Source organism: Haliotis cracherodii, unplaced genomic scaffold, assembly GCF_022045235.1.
Source record: "Haliotis cracherodii isolate W230 unplaced genomic scaffold, xgHalCrac1.p SCAF_3, whole genome shotgun sequence".
NCBI classification, from domain to species: Eukaryota; Metazoa; Mollusca; class Gastropoda; order Lepetellida; family Haliotidae; genus Haliotis; species Haliotis cracherodii.
The window spans coordinates 21354430-21379715 of NW_027266286.1; the positions used below are offsets into that span (position 1 = coordinate 21354430).

General features: G+C 39.7%; 1 protein-coding gene and 1 pseudogene across 1 annotated transcript; both read left to right on the plus strand.

The window, feature by feature from the left end:
- The window catches only part of LOC139475293 (uncharacterized), a 107529-nt pseudogene that overhangs the window by 5935 nt on the left and 76308 nt on the right, over positions 1-25286 (plus strand).
- LOC139474415 (uncharacterized) lies at positions 15967-22068 on the plus strand. The gene is made up of 5 exons (XM_071257428.1): positions 15967-16056; positions 18728-18854; positions 19128-19247; positions 20898-20963; positions 21962-22068. Exons 2-5 carry the CDS (start codon positions 18728-18730, stop codon positions 21970-21972), a joined length of 324 nt encoding a protein of 107 aa, XP_071113529.1. The 5' UTR covers positions 15967-16056; the 3' UTR covers positions 21973-22068.

Below are 25286 nucleotides of genomic sequence, written 5' to 3' on the forward strand. Positions count from 1 at the left end.
CCGCGATTCGCTGTGCAGAGTTAGTCGGGATCATACACTCGACTCTGCTTTATGCAGGGATTTCTATTGGATATGGAAAGGGTTTTGTGGCTTTATTTATTCGTTATGTAAATAAAACATTATTTCAAAACCTTTAAGCATACATGTCTACTTCATCACTAGTCTAAAAAATGCAATTATACATAAACAGTTGTAAGTCAGAAAATGAGGCTAAATGTGAGATGTCATGTATCTCTGAAATAGATATGAATTGAAGCTTGTGAATTGCATTTTTCTGTTCCGAAGGTAATGTAGATTTGAAATACGTTGTATAAAGAAAGTCAAAATGTGATGTTTTACCCATCAAGCACGGATCGCCCAGTCGTCTAAGGTGTCGCGATTGGCTGTGCAGAGTTACGTCCCTTGGGCACCCCAGATACCTATGATTGTGGGTTCGAATCCCGGTTCGCCCTGATTATGTTTCTATGTTTGTCAGCATCATACCCGTGCTCGTGGGTTTCACCGAAGTGGTAAACGTCCGAGACCTGCATCAATTCGGGCTTTCCTCCCACATTAAGCTGACACGCCGTGATATAACTGGAATACTGTTAAAAGGGGCGTTAACCCAACTCACTCACTCACTCATTCACTCATGTGCATATGGAGAGGAACAAGACATTTTCAGTTTGGTATACGAAACGTTTAGTGTTTCGAAAGAAACAAATTTGAACCGCAGGATACCCAAAATGATTGAAGCTTTATAAAGCTGCTAATCTAGCCTCTCTTTAATCATTGACTATTAATTAACGCATCTTCGTTGAATGAGATTACTATATAAAGTACTTTATTGAAAACCTATCGCCTGTTAACAGAACAATCGGTGCCAGGCTGAAAGTGTGAGTATCACTGTACACTGAATGCATCAATAGTTTGCAGCTGCGCTCGCTCACAAATAAACATGTATGTCCATCAAATACCGAGCCGCGACAACGAATTTACTTACCTTATCTCACTGTTGATGGAATACATATTTTCATACCCTGATTCCATTTTTTAACAAGTATTGCAAATACGAATATTAATAGTGTGATTATTATTAATAATACAAATATGAGTGTGGTTTACAAAGGCCTATTTAGATTACAGTGACTTTATTTTATCAAAGTGGCTATTGTAAGTTGCATTGAAATAATAATAATAATCTAACTTTTGAGTCTTAGATATGATTAAAAAGGGATTTGGTGTTACATTTTCATAACGTAACGTTGAAAACTCAAATGAACATTCATACTCCTGTCAGTCGAGCGAATCAATTAATGTACTTTTAGGACGCAGTCATCACTGCTCCAGTAATATCAGGGCGGTGTGAAAATAATATAACAGAGAGCTTGACCATCCGATCCTAATTTCAGTCGCCCTACTATTGGGTGCCAGGGACCTATTCTGACACTGAATACCCGTGACGATCCGGTGTAGAATAGGTCTTCAGCAACCCATGCTTGCCTTAAAAGGCGACTATGCTTGTCGTAAGAGGCAACTAACGGGATTGGGTGGTCAGGCTCGCTGACTTGTTTGACACATATCATCGTATCCCAATTGCGTAGATCGATGCTCATGATGTCAATCACTGGATTGTCTGGTCCAGACTCGATTATTTACAGACCGCCGTCATATAGCTGGAATATTGCCGAGTGCGGCGTTAAACAACAGTCAAACGACATATTTTTCGAACTGACAGGACAAAAGATAGTGGACACGGGTGTCCGAGCTAATATCCAATGATCGTGGGTTAGAATCCTAGATTCGCCCTCATGACGATTCTCACTCCGCACTATACCAAAGCTGGTGGGTTTCAACAAAGTGACACACATTTGCATCACATTAAGTTGGTTTGTTTTGCCATGTTTATTAACTAAGTATGAAACTAAATCTTTACAATTGTTCATGTTAAAAAATAATAACAATATTTAATTTTTTTTTATTTAAATTAAAAAAAATAGAGACATATTAACTAGACAATTCATTTGCCAAATGTTTCCATTTTGTGTCAAACTGTCTTATTGTATTGTTTCTGTGTGCTATTAATTTCTTTATCCGAAATATATCAATTAAAGTCTTCAGAAACTTTTCAAGTGACAATTTGTTTTTCTTAATACTTGATACATGTATATATTTTTTGCATGCCAGTATGATATGATTTAACAGAATGTTAGAGTTGTTGGGAGATTTGCTGTAGTTTTAGTCTTATCATAAAAATATCTGGAGCCTTTAGGCGCTGCAAGTAAGTCCATCCAAGTTGTATTTAAATGTTGATTATATGAGATAATGTGATTATTTCTAAAAGTATCTTTCCAGGATTTTGGTATGGTTAATAGAACTTGGTAATAGTCAATGATTGTGCCTTTAATTTGGTTTTTTCTTTTAAGTTCTGTTATGGTTGACGTCATATTGACCATGTTAGCTTCTCGACAAGGTTTTCAATATAGAAGTTTCCACTTTTACACTACAGCTTATTATTAAGCATGGAGTTATGGTTTATATTCGTTTTGGTGTGTATCCTACCACTCCTTCGAAACTCGTGTCAAAATGTACATTAACTTAGGTAAACTTAATCAGTAATACTCCATCCAAGAAGAGATGGACACATAAATGAAAAGGTCAGTTTCACGGCATCGCGAGTAGTCACATGTGTGGTACTACTGTTCCTCAGTGTGACGTCATGAAGTTGCTGTTGCTGGTCCTCCTCGTGTGCTTGTGGCGCCCTCTAGTGAGTCTAGTGAGTGGTGGTGGAGCCGAGGGTAGATGTTCATGTTAGAAAGAAAGCGGCAATCCTTTAGAAGGGTAAATGTTCCACTTCAAGAGATTTTTACCATTTTTCCCAAGAATGCGAAATATAATGTTCCATGAATATGTCGTGCAAGGCTGTTGCCCTGCACAGTTACCGAAGGGAAGTTTTGGAAGAAAGGTAGACTTCGATTTACTGTAATAGGAGCTTTCACCATTTTGTAACTTGTACTGTTACACTAGCGACCATGCCCTAAAAACACTCCTGTAAATATCAGGCAAATCTGCGTTTCTCCAGCTGTAATACTCATCTTTGATATGATCCTCAACTTACAGGTTTTAACCAGATGAATCTCAGAAACCAAGGGACCACTCTACTCGTTTCGGTCATTGCTTACTAGCTTTGTTCGGCCCTACCTTACCTGTTTACGGTCATTCCCTAATCAATATTATCATTTTGAAGCATTTACTGGGTTCTGTGCTTCGATCTGCTGAAACACAACCAACATATAGCATGTGGTCCTCTAACTGTTGGTGACCCAACCCTGAACTTCATCACTGTAAAATTACATTTTTTTTACGATCAGATAGTTTTGGAACTTTCTGTCTCCATATTCTTTTTTCCACTTCATTTGCCTAATCTGACAAAACAGTCGAAAAACGTGTCAGAATTTTTTATTCATTAATCATGTACCTTTTTGCAACTTTCTGGGACGAATATTTACCTTATATCAGAGCTAACATAACCGTTTCTTAGCAACCATAAAAACAGAATAAACAAAGCAATTATGAAACATACAGACACATACATTCAAGACATCTGTTTTCTTCATGTTAATCACTTGTCTGAAGGCTCTAACGAACATGCTTGACAAATGCCGAGAACGCCGACGTTAACAACTAATGATGCCAGAGAGATGGAACCTGCTGACAATAATGGTAGGAGTTTGCTTGGTTTATTTCCCGGGGACGTAATACACTATTTACCAGGCAGGGATAGGATGCGTGTCGCCAAGTACAGTGGATGCACTGACGTTGGAGAGTAGGCCTTCAATATAAATAATGGATTTGCGCGAGAAGGTCCTTATGAGCGAACAATACAAGAACAGATTGGCAAGTCCGTAGTAAATCTATTGTGGAGATGGCACAAAAGAGTTAGCGAGTGCAATATACTCAATTGTATTGTCCAATGTTTCTTTTCAGAAAACTCGGTACTGTTCTTAGGATGCGTTTGCTTGGACTTATCAAGAGAAATCTTGTAAGCAGGACAATAAATCAGTATATATGTTTGCCAAGAGATTATCTTTCTAACATCGATTATATTTCTTTACATTAAAACAAGCTTTTTGAAAGTAAAGTTGTAAGCAGGACTATATCGCCACCGACTATGTACGAGTTAGAGAAAGTGAGAAGGGATGAAGGAAGAATGTATATTTCCATGTTAATTACTTGAAGGAGGGACATATATTTCCATGTTAAGTACTTGAAGGAGGGACATATGTTTCCATGTTAAGTACTTGAAGGAGGGACATATGTTTCCATGTTAAGCACTTGAAGGAGGAATGTATATTTCCATGTTAAGTACTTGAAGGAGGGACATATGTTTCCATGTTGAGTACTAGAAGGAGGGACATATATTTCCAAGTTAAGTACTTGAAGGAGGAATGTATATTTCCATGTTGAGTACTTGAAGGAGGGACATATGTTTCCATGTTGAGTACTTGAAGGAGGGACATATGTTTCCAAGTTAAGTACTTGAAGGAGGAATGTATATTTCCATGTTAAGTACTTGAAGGAGGGACATATATTTCCATGTTGAGTACTAGAAGGAGGGACATATATTTCCAAGTTAAGTACTTGAAGGAGGAATGTATATTTCCATGTTAAGTACTTGAAGGAGGGACATATATTTCCATGTTGACTACTTGAAGGAGGGACATATGTTTCCAAGTTAAGTACTTGAAGGAGGGACATATGTTTCCAAGTTAAGTACTTGAAGGAGGAATGTATATTTCCATGTTGAGTACTAGAAGGAGGGACATATGTTTCCATGTTGAGTACTTGAAGGAGGGACATATGTTTCCAAGTTAAGTACTTGAAGGAGGGACATATATTTCCATGTTAAGTACTTGAAGGAGGGACATATGTTTCCAAGTTAAGTACTTGAAGGAGGGACATATGTTTCCATGTTGAGTACTAGAAGGAGGGACATATGTTTCCATGTTAAGTACTTGAAGGAGGGACATATGTTTCCATGTTGAGTACTAGAAGGAGGGACATATATTTCCAAGTTAAGTACTTGAAGGAGGAATGTATATTTCCATGTTGAGTACTAGAAGGACGGACATATATTTCCATGTTGAGTACTTGAAGGAGGGACATATGTTTCCAAGTTAAGTACTTGAAGGAGGGACATATGTCCATGTTAAGTACTTGAAGGACAGACATATGTTTCCATTATAAATACTTGAAGGAGGAATGTATATTTCCATGTTAAGTACTTGAAGGAGGAACATATATTTCCATGTTAAGTACTTGAAGGAGGGACATATGTTTCCATGTTGAGTACTAGAAGGACGGACATATGTTTCCATGTTAAGTACTTGAAGGAGGGACATATATTTCCATGTTAAGTACTTGAAGGAGGGACATATGTTTCCATGTTAAGTACTTGAAGGAGGGACATATGTTTCCATGTTAAGCACTTGAAGGAGGAATGTATATTTCCATGTTAAGTACTTGAAGGAGGGACATATGTTTCCATGTTGAGTACTAGAAGGAGGGACATATATTTCCAAGTTAAGTACTTGAAGGAGGAATGTATATTTCCATGTTAAGTACTTGAAGGAGGGACATATGTTTCCATGTTAAGTACTTGAAGGAGGGACATATATTTCCAAGTTAAGTACTTGAAGGAGGAATGTATATTTCCATGTTAAGTACTTGAAGGAGGGACATATGTTTCCATGTTAAGTACTTGAAGGAGGGACATATATTTCCATGTTAAGTACTTGAAGGAGGGACATATGTTTCCATGTTAAGTACTTGAAGGAGGGACATATGTTTCCATGTTGAGTACTAGAAGGAGGGACATATAGTTCCATGTTAAATACTTGATGAAGAGACATATATTTCCAAGTTAAGTACTTGAAGGAGGGACATATGTTTCCATGTTAAGTACTTGAAGGAGGGACATATATTTCCATGTTAAGTACTTAAGTGCAGTAATCTTGGACGCGACGTTAAACCCCATTTCATCTCACTTCACCTCACATATGTTTCCATGTTGAGTACTTAAAGGAGAAGGATTTGTTTCACGCCGACTTCAACAATAACGTTACTCAGTTATTTCAGAGGAGATCCCAAACTCCATAGACGTTTACCTCTTTAGAGGAACACACGAAGGTGCATTTAGTCCTGATCATGAAACACATTTTTTTTCAAACTTCAATCAGCTGTTCCCGGGACAACTAACAGACGTAACGAGGCACCTCCATTTGAGGTGCCCTCTACCACAGAACCAACTTTGACCCCTTTAAACACAGACATCAGCCAGACACTGACAAGCATTTAACACACACACACACAAACACCTGTATGGTCCCCTGAAAATATCAATTTGTAAGCTGTATATTTGACTTGTAATACAGATATATATCTAGTATGTATGACCAGTCGCTCCTGTCTGATCAATAAATGCCACACATAGATCAGCACTGTGGAGGATTAAACAGATGTTACACAACATACACTTCCTCCTCTTATTTGAGTATTTTGGAAATTTGTACATTCACAGCAGTTTTGTAGGTGGTCGGGTATACTTTTTTCAACACAACTAATACCTTATTTATTGGATTTACTTCCGGGTTCTTTATATTGAATTATTTTGATGACTTTCGAGTTTGATATAAACAGTGTTCAAGTATAACTGATCGATTGTAATGTTGGTTTTAATACCAAAGTGATAAAGGTATGTCGCTTCACATGGAGTTTCAAAAATATATCTTAATTCTTAAATCACTGAGGTTTCACTTAAAAAGGCGTTCTAAATTAAATCTGTCATTCATTGGCTAGTTTTGTGAAAACACATTGCCTCTGGAATTATGCTTTTGCGAAAAACTAGCGCCCGCATGTATTTTGCAATTGATACTGAACACGTTTCGCTGACCAAGTACGTAAGTGATATTGTAGACTATACAACTCCCATATTCATGTGTTAGAGGTATTTTTTCTCCTGCTATAAAAAGAAATGACTGATTACTTGAGACAAACGGTCTAAGGCTGAAATGTTACGGCTTACGATCACCTCAGCTTTATTGTTGTTTAATGAAATAAGGGCGAGAAAAATATCATGCTTTAACAAACGTATGAGAAATCACAGCATGCATGCACACGAAATGTCAATAGTATTACACATATCAAGTGTGTACGAGCTGTTGCTCTGATCAGAGCATTAATGATACACGGAGATGAATGTTGTACAGATAGGAGTAAACATCTGTAACGCAGCATCACAATCGCCGCTACATTATACCTCACGTTGACGGAAGCGTGGTATACAGTGATAAACAGTAGAGATGTACGTGTGTTGCAAGCTGACAGTTGTGATAGAGTAGACATGGGCGGTATCCTATCGTAATATGAATGGGGCTATAATATATAGGACACGTGAAGTCCGGGTTAGAAATGGTCTTCGGCAACCCATGCTTGCCGTAAAGGGCGACTATGCTTGTCGTAAGAGTCAACTAACGGGATCGGGTGGTCAGACTCGCTGACTTGGTTGATGCATGTCATCGTATCCCAGTTGCGTTGATCTACACTCATGATGTCAATCACTGGATTGTCTGGTCCAGACTCGATTATTTACAGACCGCCCTAATATGGCTGGAATATTGCAAAGTGCGGCGTTTAACAACAAACAAACAAAAACAAAAATGAAATTGAGGAAATTTCTCATAAGAAATATACTTTTTATGAGTTCCTTTTCTTTTCTCGATGTATGGCGGCGGTCTGAAGTCCATTTTATTATTAGTTCAGGACTTTAATGATTTTTCTAGGGAACAAACACATGTACACAATCGTGAACTTTGAGTCCTAAGAATCGAGTTTGGAGAGTTCAGTTGATATATCATGATTTTTCATTCTGCTTATTAGTACATGTGACTGAAAAGTGGTGTCTTCGTTCCACCATTTTAGTTTTTCTATTCACAAGACGGAGATCAAGATGCCCTGGTAGAAGCGCACGTCATTCTCACCCTTATTTGAGTCAGTTATATAAGACACTATTGTCCACTTTATGAATTAGGGCTAATTTATGCTCTGTAAATTTAAACACGAGGTACGAGTATCATTTTTATAGTTATTTCTGACTCACACGAAAACTGGACCACAGTCAAAACGTGGCTGTCAGGATAACGTAACATACAAACTGAATAACCCCACTAGTTACAATATTCAGATATATGTCTTTGAAATACAAGATGGTTCAATCTCCAAAGTTAGGACACGTTTAAGTTCAGTTCATATATACAATCGCTCTGGTACTGGCGTTTTGGACATGTGTACATAAAGTGCATTTTTAAGGTGGTTGGGTATATTACAACACTATTAATAACCCATTTAGTAATCTGTGTTTAAGACAATTACTTGACCACCCCAAAAAATGCCAAATAAAAAATGGAAATATGTCCTAACTGATGTACCTTTGTCATATTGTTTTATATATAAAAGGGAATTTTAAACTTTGATGAATTAAAAATCTGTTTTTATTCCATGTGTGTTCATGGCATATCTGACAGTGAAGCACTATGATAAGCAGTCAAGGGTGAGCGTGAAAATATTCGAAGTCGAACAGCCTACTCGTTCGCGTATCTATGTTCTTTGAATCGTGGTGTGTATGCCGTGGATGACATCTACTATTAAAGAATGTTTCAGGTTTAGCACTACAATTATTACTTCACACCACTAACAGACACGTTATGTCGGAAACCATAAGCAAGTTTGTGTTCGTGGAAACATTGACCAACCTGAAGGTGAATGGTGAGTATTGGAACCGTTTCCCATTTTGTCATATATCCAGTGAGCTAAGGAACTGCAACTCGCTCGAGGGATTGCATAAATTAGTCTTGCAATGATGTGCCGATAGTGTGTTCAAATCCTGCGTTTCCCTTCTTGCTGATCTGTTTCTTTATGTATATGAATCAGAATTTCTGCTCGGATTTGCAACATCAAAACAAAGTCATTTGGCCAAGAAGTTTTAACTTAAGCTTCGGGTTACAGCGATTTATAACCATCAAATAGTCAATTTCCTTTTACTGATTTACCCACCTGAACTAGAAATAAATGATACCAGGTGTTCGCGAAAAGGTGAGCGTATATTTATATTTATATGTAAATACGAATAGAACAATAGTCATAAATACCAGATCACTCTTCGAGTATCGACCTTGTTCTATATTAACCTTTCAATACACTGCTAGTCACTTCTTGAAAGTCGTGAAAATTATCTGAATGACGTTATTGAGTCTGACAATCATATCGTGGCCTTGTATTATATTATATATTAGTATTGCCCAGCTGATCAACGGGACAAATTCCCCTTCCCTACCGCCAGACACCTCTAGGATTCCAGGGATGTGTAGGTCCCCAGTTCCCCATGCATGTGTTAAGAGCCAACTGAAGAGGACCAAATTGCTGATTGCGTGTCGTCATACCGCGACCGCCTGGGTCGTTGCTCATGCTTTCAGTCACTGGTTTGTCTGGTCCTGCCTCGATTATTTACAGGCCTTCGTGATGTAGCTGCGATATTGCTCATAGTTGTGTTAAACAACATTCACTCACTCCATCCTGTCACAGATTACACAAATCTTGCAATGAAGGAACGGAATGAAACGCTCATTATTTGTTTACGATAGGATCTGACAAAGCTTCTGTCCATTTCAGAAAAAAATAAAGGTTGTATGATCGAATCGTGGAGATAACCTGATTTAGATAAAGTCGACTTCAGATTTATGTCTCAATGTATGCAAGGTTCTTTGGGAAAACATTTTTGTTTGTACTTTTCATACAGTTGTACAATATATATTAAAACACGCTAGTCGATATGAGTTGAATATAGCGTGGCAATCTGACGTTGTTCACATTTCACAACAGTACAGCATGTTGAGATCAACTGGTAGTGAGTTATGTCTTGGATTGTTCATTGCCATACTTTTTGTAAGCTAATGACAACGCTATCGTATTGATACATACGTGAGACAATCAGGTTTAAAAATTGCTGAAAATATTCGATTAAACTTCCGGTTTCTTGATATTGAAATATTTTAAAGACTTTGCAGTTTGGTATGAAAAGCATTCCAGTAAAAATGATAAAAGTTAATGTTGGTTTGAATATTAAAATGACAAAAGTCATACACTTTTACCACTTTGGAGACAGTTGGGTAACAAGTTGAATATATGTCAGATTCTCTTGTTCACAAGGTATTAAACTTGATTAAATATTAAGAGTCAATATGTATATGTTTATCATAGCAACGCAACATTTTTTACCCCTAGTGCATGAGGCCAAGTGGTTTAGACAGTCTTGCTCTCCGAACATATAGCGTGCATTTCACAGTCATCACGCTGCATGGGTGTGTTGGGACTATCTTTAATTATGACTGTCAATTGTAAAAGAATTCACCTTCTTAAAGTTTCTTTACAGAGGAATTGGAATCAAGTCGTTTTCAGTGATGAATCCCGATTTAATCTTCGATTTGCTGATGGTAGGGCGAGGGTGTGGATGCGCCGTCATGAACGTTACGCCCAGTGTTGTGTACAGGAAGTTGACAGATTTCGAGGCGGAAGTGTCATGGTGTGGGGTGCTTTCTGTGGCAATGCACGTTCCAGGCTTCTTGTCATCCGTGGCAACCTCAACGCTGCTGCTTACCGTGAACAGGTACTGGCACTAGAACTTCTGCCTTTTATGGCAGCACATGGACCCGGTTTGATCTTCCAACAGTACAATGCCAGACCCCACACAGCAATTTTGACAAGGAATTCCTTCAGAATGCGGGAGTCAACGTCGTGGACTGGCCGTCAAGGTCTCCCGACCTCAATCCCATCAAACACGTCTGGGATGCTCTTGGCAGAAGACTGCGCACTCTCCGGAACCAACCACAGAATTTGCAAGATCTTGGCACCATTTTGCAGCAACAATGGCGTCGTCTTCCCAATCATGTGTTCACAAGCATCACAAGGTCCATGCGGAGGCGTTGTGTGGCAGTTGTCAACGCACATGTTGGCCATACACGCTACTGAACTTGTGCCATCAGATTCTTGTGCTCGGGATTTAAACTGTTGATGTTATTACCGAATACCGTAGGTGCTTGGAACAAATTATGGTTACCACCGTTTTAATTAAAATTCTTCTTTTGACATTAATGATAAAAAATTATCTTCTCTAATACATTTGTCCGTTGTATATCATATATGGGGTTACTTTTAAAAATGTGAAGTTTTTAATTTGACTTAGTATACTATTGTCATGAGTTCTAGTCACATGTCCACTTGAACAGTGACTTGAAATGCTATTGTCATGAGTTCTAGTCCCATGTCCACTTGAACAGTGACTTGAATTACTATTGTCATGAGTTCTAGTCCCATGTCCACTTGAACAGTGACTTGAATTACTATTGTCATGAGTTCTAGTCCTATGTCCACTTGGACAGTGACTTGAAACACTATTGTCATGAGTTCTAGTCCTATGTCCACTTGGACAGTGACTTGAAACACTATTGTCATGAGTTCTAGTCCCATGTCCACTTGAACAGTGACTTGAAACACTATTGTCATGAGTTCTAGTCCTGTGTTCACATAAAACACGGCAGCGAATCCGACACATTTTATCATGGGATTTAGTTTTGCACTGATTGTGCTTCTTGATTTATCGAGCGCCATAACCGTGTTCGTTGATTACATCAAAGCGGTCTGGGATGCTTGCCTCCTACATGTCATACTATTGTGACATACTGTGATGTATCTGAAATAATTTCCATCACTCACTTACACACTCACTCACTCACTCAAGATAAAAGCAGGATTGTGTTTGAGAGATAAGTTTAGTGTAGATCAAATCTCAGTGATACCGAAACACTACCTTGAGATATGTCAATTGATTTTATGTAAGTTTGAAATAAATGGGATACCATTATGTTATTCCCATCAGTACATTGATATTATTGATATCTTTGTAATATATGCAAAATTAATATTCAAGAGGCCATGTACTGCTCTACTCCGTTTGGTGATTACAGCAAAGTCATTAGGTCATGAGATTATCAATTTACAAACGGAATTGATGGCAACACGTTGAACTGTCGTGAGGTCAAAAGTTGTTTTTGTACATGACGGTAATGTTCAAAGCTGTTTCTGATGTCTGTTTATAACTGCTTGGTATAGTGATCTAGTTCATTAGTAGTTCGTAAAGCTAAACTGGGCGGCAATAGAAAGTATGGGTCGAGTTCCATGATCAGTAAAAAAATAAGAGAGCAGAACTACTGACCCCACATGAGCCCGTATACCGTCAGTAAAAATCCAAGATGGTTGATACTGATCTAAGATGAGACCGTAAACCGTCAGTAACAGCCATCTTGGATTTTCCAAAACCCGGATATTCAAACAAGGGAGGTAACCCTCTTCATGGCGTTTTGTTGTTTTCCGCCATTAAGCTCTGAAAACACACAGCAAAAGCTGCAATAGAGCACAATAACGATAACATTGGGAAACCATCTTCAAACACCGACAGTCAGCTCAGGAGGTTTGTTGATGTTTATGTTTATTTTTCCATAAACGTCTTTCGACCGACCACTCACTCTGCAGCTGATCAACATGGTGAGTGAGTGAGTGAGTGAGTGAGTGAGTATAGTTTCGTCGCTTTTAGCAATATTCCAGTAATATCACGGCGGGGGACACCAGAAATGGGCTTCACACGTTGTACCCATGTGGGAAATCGAGCCGGGTCTTCGGCGTGACGAGCGAACGCTTTAACCTCTAGGCTACCCAACCGCCCACACGGCGATGAGAAACACACACAAACATACTGACGGCCTTCCCGGATGTACGGGATAACGCTGGCACCAGCGCACGTGGGTCACAGCAGCCTACAGAATGAGTCAGTAAATGAGAAATTAATCTGCTTTTTCATCACTTTGATTTAAAATAAAAATACATATTAATATGAAGAAACACAAACTTTAAATTCTTTAATTTCGTTTATTAAATTTATTTATTTACTTATTTTTTAAAATCTGGCACAAAAACACTAGTGATATAAAGAATACTCAACTGGTCGTTCTCATTTCCATCTCTTGTTTAGTTTATGACATATAGAATTAAATGACATTTTTGAAAAGACTGAATTTTGACACCCATGATCCGCATTACCTATATTCAGTAACAATAGATCCGTAAACGTCAGAACAGAGCGATAAAAGCTGTGTAATAAACAAGAGTGCACAAAATTATATTAATTATACTAAACCTTTAAAAAGTTAATACTGTATACCTCTCCTTAACATCAAGGACAAAACCAGTTCCATAATAATAGGAAATATCTGATAAAAGCACAATCCACTGCACGATTCCGACTATATTATAAGATGGTTATTGAACCACTATCAAATAGAAATGATACCACTGTGGGCACCCGTCACAAACACATGCAAAGGCAAGTCATTTGTACACTGAAAAAAATACGGGAAGATTTTAAAAGCTTTATTGAGGTTGAATACGGTAAGCTTCATCAAACAACTTTTGAGCAAGAGTCGAATAAGAGGCGATTTAAAAGATTGGGTGGTCAGGCACGGTGAAATAGCTGACAACGTGCAATCGTACCGCGACGGCGCAAATCTTTGCTCATAATACCAATCACTGGAATGTCTGGCCCATGTCATGTAGGGATGTTCTGTTTTCTTTTTGTCCAAATATTTTGTTCCAATTAGAAGGTAATCGAGAAAAAGACATTTTATTTTTTAGTGGCTGAATCTTATAACATCTCATTTTAAGTAACTACTAATCATCAAGAAATGTTCAGCTCACTCAAATTTACTAAATTGTTTTATTAATATCTCAAGATTCATGGCTTATCACTCACTAAGGTACTGTCATAGTTCATCTTACTGTAAATATGGTAAAATAAACAGGAACTGATTATACTACACTGTTTGTGCGAAGTGAGTAAGTGAGTTGGGTTTAACTCCGCTTTTAACAGTATTCCAGTTATATAGCGATATACACATGTGGGCCCACTTGTCGTGTCAGCTTAATGTGGGAGGAAAGCCCGAAGTGATGTAGGTCTCAGACGTTTACCACTTCGGTGAAACCCACGAGCACGGGTATGGTGCTGACAAACCTAGAAACATAATCGGGGCGACCGGGATTCAAACCCACAATCATAGGTTTCTGGTGTGCCCAAGGGACGCAACTCTGCACAGCGAATCGCGGGGACTTAGACGACTGGACTCCCCGTGCCCAGTCCCAACCCCCACTAGGAGAGAATGAGTCAAGGAAATGAAAGGCAGAATGGACATATTCTCGTTTTTCACTAATGACAGTTCAGTGCCATTCCCAGTAGTTTTGTCGGAAAAAAACAAACAAATAAGAGAAAGATAACTGAAAGGTCAAGATGTCGATTATTTGTACTGGCGGCTGCTACTGGAATATTGCTGAGTGCGGCGTTTAACAACAAACAAATTCAATGTACATTTTTTAGAATGAACGTGTCTTGTTTCACTGGAAATGAGGCACCTCTTCTTCAACATTACATTAGCACGAAGACAGTTTGTTTGTTTGTTTGTTTGTTGTTTAACGCCACACTCGGCATTATTACAGCCGTATGACGGCGGTCTGAAAAAAATCGCGTCTTGGCCAGACAATCCAGTGATTGATATCATGAGCATCGATCTCCGCAACTGGGATCGATGACATGTATCAACCAAGTCAGCGAGCCTGACCACCCGATCCCGTTAGTCGCCTCTTCTGATAAGCATAGTCGCCTTTTACGGCAAGCATGGGTTGCTGATCGAAGACCCATTCTACCCCGGATCTTCACGGGTCGCACCTGAACAGATGGAATGGGTGGTCCGTGTGTCAGGTGTCAGCACACATGGGAGGCTAGAAGGAAGTCAGTTTGTGTCGTTTGTCAATAGCACACCTCCAACCGGACACAGATAAAGTGTTCTACTTAACGGCAACACCTGACAGTAGAGTCAATATGCAATAACATCATGTTGATCACCTGTGGCATATGTGATACACGAGGTGGCTGGGCATGTGATAATCACGGTTCACCAAGTAACTTGACTCGTTCGATGGAAGAGAATAAAACACAGAAATACAATTTTGAAAGGTGAAATATATAAAACAAATGAATTCATTTGTGAAAGGAAAACATACATGCATTACAAGATTTGTTTGTTTGTTGTGTAAGGCCGCACCCAGCAATATTCCAGCTGTATGACGGCGGTGCGTTACAAGTGGCGTTTAAGGTTAAGTATCTATAGTCACTGTAGCAATCAAGGACAACGTGGGAAATTATATACAATTACGGAAAGACGAAACCAAATTGAATTTGTGATGATATTATTTAGAATGACGCATAAAAATAAACTTTATCTGTACATTGGTTATGTTTCTCTATTTCAGTTAAGGGGTGGGGCCGCCGAGGTGCATAAATTGCTGTCCAGTGTTGCGTCCTTTGGTGTGCCAGAAACCTATGGTCATGAGTTCGAATCTCGGTTCGCCTTGATTACGTTTCTAGATTAAGTTGGCTCACCATACTTGCCGTGATACAGTAATATAACTATAATATTGTTCAAAGTAAACGTGAAACAGTGACAGAACAGGGTAATATACACATCTGTATCTGGCAGCATATAGTACGGTAAAACATACTAATCAAACGTATCCAAATCAAGATAAATGATAGTGACTGGTTTAAATATATGTCTCTACTGTCCGGATGAACGGGGTTTCACTGTATATTGTTAAGTTATATACACGTATAGAACTAAATAGCCACCAGTCTAAATTACTAGTAGGATAAAATATTCAAACTGTATCTGGCAGCAAACATTAATATTTTTGACTGGACACATTGAACACGATGCTCATCAGCGAGGTGTTGAAGTATCGAACGCTCTCGCATGGCAGATCCCCGGCACCTGTTGTTGCGAGGTGTGGGGTGACGATGCCCGTAAAGGATAAAAGTCAGCCTGTCAGTAATTTCAGAATCATTTGCAGAGACAAGGAGAAAAGGTAAGTTGTCTTTCCTTCTACCACTTACATCAATTGATGATTGGGTTAAACCGCTGTGAACAGTATACCAGTTTCATCACAGCGTGTCTGCATATTGGGTAGGAAAGACCGATGTGATGCAGGCCTCAGACATGTACCGCTTTGGTGATACCCACGAGCACGGGTATGGTGCTGACTAACCTTGAACAACGAGCACGGGTATGGTGCTGACAAACCTTGTCCCACGTGCATTGGTATGGTGCTGACAAACCTTGTCCCACGAGCACGGGTATGGTGCTGACTAACCTTGTCCCACGAGAACGGGTATGGTGCTGACTAACCTTGTCCCACGAGAACAGGTATGGTGCTGACAAGCCTTGTCCCACGAGCATGGGTATGGTGCTGACTAACCTTGTCCCACGAGCACGGGTATAGTGCTGACTAACCTTGACCCACGAGCACGGGTTTGGTGCTGACTAACCTTGACCCACGAGCACGGGTTTGGTTCTGACTAACCTTGTCCCACGAGAACGGGTATGGTGCTGACTAACCTTGTCCCACGAGAACAGGTATGGTGCTGACAAGCCTTGTCCCACGAGCATGGGTATGGTGCTGACTAACCTTGTCCCACGAGCACGGGTATAGTGCTGATTAACCTTGACCCACAAGCACAGGTTTGGTGCTGACTAACCTTGACCCACGAGCACGGGTATGATGCTGACTAACCTTGTCCCACGAGCACGGGTATGGTGCTGACAAACCTTGAAACATAATCGGTGAGAACGGGGATTCGAACAACTGATCATAGAGTTCTGGTGTATCCAAATATGCACCGAGGACTGCTGCGCCTCAGACGACTGTGCCACCCGTGCCCCAGGACACAAGTTCTGTTTGCCTCCCCATTTGTTTCGATCATTCCCGGTGCTATGGTAATGGTGTGTTTGTTATAAACACGTTCGCGTGTATTAAAGTGTTTCCAATCGGTTTCTTTTAATTACACTATTTGCACTATTCAGCTTTCAACTGGATTTTGAAATTATGGATAGTAAAGTCATTCAACATAATGTGATCTTATCAATACGTTTATACATAAATAAGATGTTCAGGGAAAGCGCAGCGAGTTTTCTTCAGTGAAACTAATCAATCGGGACAACAGTTCGCAAAGAAATAAACGAATCATAGGTACGTGGCGATGCCCCTTTGTAAATTCTAGATGTTTCTGGCGGTAATTGTCCGGAAAGTACATTTCTTAAATAACGAGGCAATTCCGATTAAAACGACTGCATGGGCTTGAACTAGCTGGAGCATGTCGGAAATATAGCGTATTATTCATGCTCAATCGTATTTGTAACCTGTTTCAGTTTGAGGTGTAGAACAAGAAAAAATGGTCATTTCTTTAGATTTTAATAAATATTTCACGTTGGTAATGAATAAATAACATATTCATTTTTAGTTAGGTATCACTTTCATGAGCTAGTGCACTTTCAATGTGAAAGCTGGTCTTTAACAAAACCAATAGCTGTATTCTCATCGTTCATTGCTCCAGAAATTCTGCCTCCTCTATTGATGCGGATGCATCCCCCACCCAAAAAAACCACACTCTCCCCAATTTCTCCCTCCAACCAATTTTGTAAAGTTATAATGATTTAATTCTGAAACCCGGAAAAGATTTTTATCACGCACTTTAACCACATCCTGAAAATACAAGGCATCAAGAGACAATTATTCCCACTGATGTATGTTCAACGTACCGGTCTTCGAGTCTGTGTCGAAAATTGTTACCCATGATGGTATGTATCTTCAGGGCTACAGTGCACCTGGTGGTAAAACACTGTAATTCGATGTGCAGAGTAGCGTCCCTTGAATGACAGCATCCGTTGATCCTAATATTAATTCTTGGTGTGTCAGCATCCTGTTTGACATACTTTGACGGCTGAAATACGATTGAACCCAACTCACTCACTCACCAAGTAGGGACAGCGTTCGCCTGAGTTGGAGTAGCTTGGCAGTCGCGGACACTCCTGATTGCACCATTAAGATGGATCGCCATTACATCCAAAATGATGTCAAATATTACATTATGCTTTTTTTAATCTAGACCAATTACTCATTTATAAGGGCCTATTTTATCAGCAGTTAGTAAAAAACCCACATATAGTACTCGGAAACTTGGCTCAGATGTAAGGCAAGCTCTCAATAAGAGTGAGTGAGTGAGTGAGTGAGTGAGTGAGTGAGTGAGTGAGTTTGGTTTAATGCCTCTTTGAAGAGTTTTACAGTTTTATCGCTGCATGTCTGTTTTATATGGGAAGAAAGCCCGAAGTGATGCAGGCCTCAGACATTTGCCGCTTTGGTGAAACCCACGAGCACGGGTATGGTGCTGACAAATCTAGAAACATAATCTTGGAAAATCGGGATTCGAAGCCACAATCGTTGGTTTCTGGCGTGCCCAGAGGGCACAACTCTGTACAGCGAATTGCGGCGCCGTAGGCGTCAGCAAAGCGGTGAACAAAAAAACCCAAAAAACATCAAGGTAAGAATTGGTTAAGTTTGATAAATAGAAATTTAATTCCATATCGCAGCTTGCAGATATCTACTTTGAGGATACCTTCACGAACATTGGAATATTTTAATTATCACTGTCTCTTGTAACTTTCTTCACTGAAGAAGTCATATAAGTATCCTACACTTCTAGATGAAGGTCGTGCTGTTGATGCTGGTGGCGTTGGTGGTAGTTCTACCAGTTGTTAGCGGGTGGCGAGGGAGAAAGTGGTTCAGAGAGAGAGTCAAGGATCGTTTTAAAGCTTGGGCGTATAAAAAACGTAAGTCTATGCCTGTTTCTTGAGTGTTTTAAACTAGGTTTCATGAATGACTGAATGGGTGGAAAGATTTTACGACATATGTTAACAAAGAACCATATGAACAAGCTTCATGTATATCTCTAAACATTTGATCGCCTGAGTGACTGTCAGTGTCTGTCAATTGTCAGTTATAGTTCTCTAACCTGTCATTCAGCCATGTGAATTGTTAGACACTGTGTAAATAGCCACCACCAGCAGTATTACATATCCAGTGTACGTGTGTACTTAACTCAGTTAAAGGGAAGCGCGACACCGAAGGCCTTGACGCCAACCAAGATGGGGAGTTAGATGAGACGGAACTGCAGCAGGTTCTGGAGGAGCGAGATGTGAAGAGCCTGCTGGATGCCATGAACGGTGAGATGTCTGCAACCGCCTTGTATAGTACCTGCATGCTTCCCCTCAACCGATTCTAGTATTCATACATTGTCTGAACTCTTCTGTTATTTTCTTTCCCGCTGCCCGTTCTTCCATACGGCCTTTCATTACCATGACCCATTCTCTCCTAGTGGGGGCACGGGTGGCCCAGTCGTCTAAGGCGTCGCCATTCGCTGTGCAGTTGCGTCCCTTGGGCACGCCAGAAACCTATGATTGTGGATTCGAATCCCGGGTCGCCCCGATTTTGTTTCTAGATTTGTCAGCACCATACTCGTGCTCGTGGGTTTCTCCGAGGTTGTGAACGTCTGAGGCCTGCATCTCTTCGGGCTTTCCTCCCACATTAAGCTGACATGCCACGATATAACTAACACTGTTAAAAGCGGCGTTAAACCCAACTCACTCACTCTCCTTATGTTCGCAATCTCTTCATTAAATCGAACCCTCCATAGGATGCCAAGTAAGATGAACATTCTCACAAGTCCATCAGTGTGACGCTTATAACTTCTCCGAACGAGCCAGCGATGCATTTGGAGCAGCACCTTATCATGAGGTTAGCACTGTGTATCTATTAACGCTGTCATTTGAGTCACGTCTTTCAATACACTATTTCTGATCTCAGAGTGACAAAAACCCCAGGCATCCTTCATTTCGACTTTGGTTCATCCAGCGGAGAGGGGTATCGAATCGGATTTTAATGAGATATTCCTCTCTACCCGAACCTTACTAGTGTCTGCAACATTTCTTCTAGCCAGTCCATTTGTAGTTTCTGCAACATTTCCCACATATCCGTTCACACCCATTCTTGATTAGGGTCTGCAATCTTTCTCAGAGTCAGTTATTGAATACCTTCTACAGCCTTTTCCTCAAGTGGGTGCCTGCAATTGTCCCCTTTTTATTGATGGTATCAGCAACGTAGTAAGGTTCTCGCCTTTAAAATAATCTCTACTAATATACTAACTGCCGAAAACAAACTGTTCATTTGTAAATACCGAAGCTACATTTATCAATTGTGTTTGTTTTCAAATTCTACATACCCAGTTAAAGTTTAATAACGAGGTCCGGATATTCGGGGTTTCGATACGAATGAAACGTGTCGGAGGATGTATTCGGCGATGTCTTTTGATTGAAATTATTAACAAAGTGGACTATACACTCGCATTGCTAGTACTTTATATACATATAATGATAAAGACTGGGTAATAAACAAGAGTACACGGTAATATATTAATTACACTGAATCTTATTTAAAACTGTATACCTCTCCAAATGAATAAGCGGCGGTCGGGTAGCCTAGTGGTTAAAGCGTTCGCTCGTCACGCCGAAGACCCGGGTTCGATTCCTGACATGGGTACAATGTGTGAAGCCCATTTCTGGTGTCCGCCGCCGTGATATTGCTGGAATATTGCTAAAAGCGGCATAAAACCATACTCACTCACTCCAAATGAATAAGCGACAAAACCATGTCCATAATCATAAGACATTTCTGAAAAAAGACGAGTCTCTTGTACGATTCCGACTTCATCATAAGCGTGTTTATTAATCTTTCTAAGAAATACTGACACCAGCTGTTCGCTCTACAGCTATATATAGCTACTTGTGCGATAATGTAAATATTGTTTCACATTGCAGTTGACGACACCATTTCAGTCGAGGAGTTCGAGAGAAACCTCCGTGAAATGGATGATACAGATTTAGGTAAGACGAGTTGTATGATGTTTACGGTACAATATTCTCTATTGGTACCTTTCAGTTTCTTATACGGGTATGTTACGTTCGCCAACGTGTCCATTTGCTTTGACGTGGACACTCTCAACCTTAATTCCTTGTTCAAGTATTGCTCCATCAATGCTGATTTCCTGATATAAGACCCGTGAACATCCGGGTCAGAATAGGTCTTGAGCAACCAATGCTTGTCGTAAGAGGCTACTAACGGGATCGGGTGGTCAGACTGGCTGACTTGGTTGATGCATCTCATCGTGTCCCAATTGTGTAGATCGATGCTGAGGATATCAATCATAGGAATGTCTGGCCCAGACTCGATTATTTACAGGTCGCCGGAATAGCTGGAATATTGCTGAGTTAAACAACAGACTAACAAAACATGATATAATATCTCGAAACAAACCTATAATATACTGATATAGTACCATGATCAAGTTTGACACTACAAATGTGAACTCTTTGAAATGGATTAATCTTATGTTATGTTCATATGTACAGAAGCGTAGTAGGGCCACGGTAATTTTTTTTTGTCTAAGTATCTCCTACGTAGGACTTATTATCTCCTACGTAGGACTTAGTATCTCCTACGCAGGACTTAGTATCTCCTACGTAGGACTTACTATTTCCTACGTAGGACTTAATATCTCCTACGTAGGACTTATTATCACCTACGTAGGACTTATTATCCCCTACGTATAGTAAGTAAGATAGTAAATCCTACGTAGGAGATACTAAGTCCTACGTAGAAGATAATAAGTCCTACGTAGGAGATACTCAGACAAAAAACATGGCCCTACCACGCTTCCGTTCATAAAACATTCCACGTTGCGAATTTAAGCTCTATTTCCGTAACGTATCCATTGCACAAAGCGAACAATGCAAGTAATGTTAATGTTTATGCACCATTTTTATACACGGTGAACATACGTTGCCTCAAAGCGGGTCAGTAAGGATGTGTGTTTATATTTCAGATGACCAGTAGGGCGGCATTGTTCCAGGTTGCGAGTGAGCCAGGAACTGTTCCTGTTGTCTCAACTGTACCGCGGCACTCAAATAAAAGATAAATCAGCCACTTGAATATGTGTCCTGGTATGTTTGTATGTAATGGAAACTGGCCAAACTAGCTTGGGTAGGATTTCTTATATATTTACATAAAAAACATTGGTGATTTTTGCAGTCTTGGTTTATGTCAGTCAGCAATAGTCCAATATGTCGGGACGACCTGCTAATAATGGAGTGTAGCTTGCATTCCATGATAATGCTGCTCGCTGACTATTAAACAGGTATTGACCACCCTATCGTCACAAATGTTATATTTGGGACCATACTTTCTTTGTGAAGTGCAGGTTCTGGTACTTTTTGTGGTTGAGTCCCATCCGGGATTCGATCACACTCTGAGACTGTTGCACCCAATCGTCAGCACACAAAATTAGCAATCCAACCCACCAAGCCGCCAAAGCTCCCCCCAAAAGGCGTTGTGTATTCAGAGCTTTCAGCCGTGCCCAGTCACACTTGACAGGGGGTACATGACCTACACTACCAGTTTTCGGACTCCATTTTGTAGACGCCACGGTGGCTGAGTGGGTTAGGTCGCTGACTGTGTATGTTCTGGTAATTAGGTGCCTCAGTGTGGTTTCGAATCTCTTCCCTCCCCCCTCCCTTTCCAAATCTCTCTCTCTCTCACACACACACACACACACACACACACACACACACACACACACACACACACACACACACACACACACACACACGGACACAGACACAGACAAACACACACAGACACACACACACACACACACACACACACACACACATATATACATTTACAATATCTTTCAATGTGACAATCTCGGAAAAATATTTCAGTTATCAATAAATTTATTTGGTTTATTTTAAATTTGAATATACATAATAGCCAACTATACATTAAGGGGAGGAGGAGGGGAAACCAGAATAGGCTTCACACATTGTACACACGTAGGGAATAGAACACGGTCCTCCGGCGTGACAAGCAAACGCTGTAACCGCTCGGCTACCCCACTGTCCCTCCTCGGTGATAACAAAAACAGGGGCGGTAACTGAGTTAGTCTTCTTCTTTAAGTTGTCTTAGTATCTGTGATTCTCAGGCGACACCCTGGGTGTTCACCACGGCTGTAGTTTTGTGCATATCGAACCCTCGTGTATATAATCATTAAAATTCTATAATAATTCTGATACCTTGTAATGCCACTGAAACATTCAGTGATGTGTAAAAAAGTATACCAAGAGAGAGTTTCAGCTGCGTATATCTAATTCTATCTAGGTGTATTGCTTCATGTTTAACCTAAAATAAAACGTCTATACAATTATTCACCTTGGTATGAAAGGATAAGAATAAGAATAAACAACAAAATGACAGTGATGATTATAAGTATGAGTATGGTAATAATTTGTAACGACATAAATATGAATGAAAAGTGTCAATAACATTGTTAACAGAATGGAAATCGGCACACATATACAGTAAACTACGGTTATAACGAAAACGCTTATAACGAACTGGCGGTTTATGTGTTATGAAAATGTTATTGCTGATCCAGGACACAATCGTGATATTCCTGTCAGTCCCGACACCTATCAAGTCTACTATCTCGGAGCCAAAACACCAGCAACACGTGACAGCTGGTTACACTTGTTGCAGGGGGCAGGTACACTACTATTCAAAAGCAATGTCCCCTCAATCGTGATTATGAGCAGTACACTATAAACATATGTGGCATATGTGACTTTCAGTAACTCAAACACTTTCATGATTACGTCCCCATCTGCCACCTACATTTAACAGTGATAGATAGCGTAGATGATAACATAGCGTCCTGTCATGAAATATCTGAAGTTTGCATTGCATGCAGTATATACAACATGTAGCTGTGAAATTACCTTTTGTCAGTCAAACGTGGTTTGGAGATAATGCTTATTATTTAGCCCTCTCTGTAATGAATATATTATGTATGTTTAAATTATTATTCCATCATAAAAGGACACAAAAGAGCATATATAAATTGTGTTCGTTATAGCATTATAACTGAAAATTCTTTAGACCTTTTCATTTCCAAACTATATTTTTATAACATAATCAAAACAAACATCACGCCCAGTATGCCTCAAAACAAATGCAATAACCTAGACTCATGAAGTTCTTTGGGTGAGCTCTTGTATATTAAAGTGGTAATGTATAATACATGTATACATGCACCAATCTCTCATGGGGTATTTTCAAGGTCGATATATTAAGTGGTACTTTCTACCACATACATGGTCGTAGCAGAACTCTTCAGGGTATTGCTTTCTTACAAACAATGTTAACTCGTGGTGCGAATATATAAATGATAGTTATGTCTTAATAGGATATTAAATGTTTAAGTGAGTTGATTTAACGCGTCTGAACAGTATTCCAGTTATATCACGACGTGTCAGCTTAATGTGAGATGAAATGAAATGATGCAGGTCTTAGATGTTTACCGTTTTTGGTGAAACCCCAGAGCACATACGTTAGGTGCTGACAAACCTAGAAACATATTCTTCGCGAACCAAAAGATCATAAGTTCCTGGCGTGCTCAAAGGACGCAATTCTGCTCAGCGAATTGCGGCGCCTGAGACGACTGGGCCACCCATGCTCCGCTCACATGTTTAAACAGATTTAACATCTAAAATTACTTGACAGATATTATGAAACCTCGTTAACGCAACTGACATTATAGGTTTTCCCATGCACATTTAGGTCTTTTAACGGCATTCTTTTTATCGTAAACTACGCATAACGGACAAGTTGGAAATTTCGAGTAAGATACGTGTAACCATATTTCAGTGATGTCGTTCAATAATATACATACACACCTATTGCCGTAAGCATATTCCGTCACCTGCTGTAGCTACTGATCAGCGTTATCATGTTGCTCAAATTACGGAAAGAGGAATCGAATAATGTTTACATGTGATGTGCTCGCACATATGTACCTTACACGGATTAATGAAAAATAACAAGGTTTGTCTATAAATAAGGCGAAAGGTATCCATGTCTATGTGCATTCATATTGCACATGAGAGGTAAATTGTTGTGTTTGTCATTTTACTGTATGTATACACGAAACCAAAACAGGCGATTCCCATTTTAGTAACATGTTCACAGTATGCTTAAATCCTATTCCTATGACACATCGATAAGAGAGTAAAGAACCTTTAGGCATAGCCGTTTATACATGGCAAGCTGTTTAATAATGGCGTATTGTTTAGGCCTCTATTCAGCAACGCTTG

Coding starts and splice junctions, on each gene's coding strand:
- LOC139474415 (XM_071257428.1), top strand. CDS start 18,728: ATGAAGGTCGTGCTGTTGATGCTGGTGGCGTTGGTGGTAGTTCTACCA. Junction 18,855..19,127: donor AGCTTGGGCGTATAAAAAAC/GTAAGTCTATGC, acceptor TACTTAACTCAG/TTAAAGGGAAGCGCGACACC. Junction 19,248..20,897: donor CCTGCTGGATGCCATGAACG/GTGAGATGTCTG, acceptor TTCACATTGCAG/TTGACGACACCATTTCAGTC.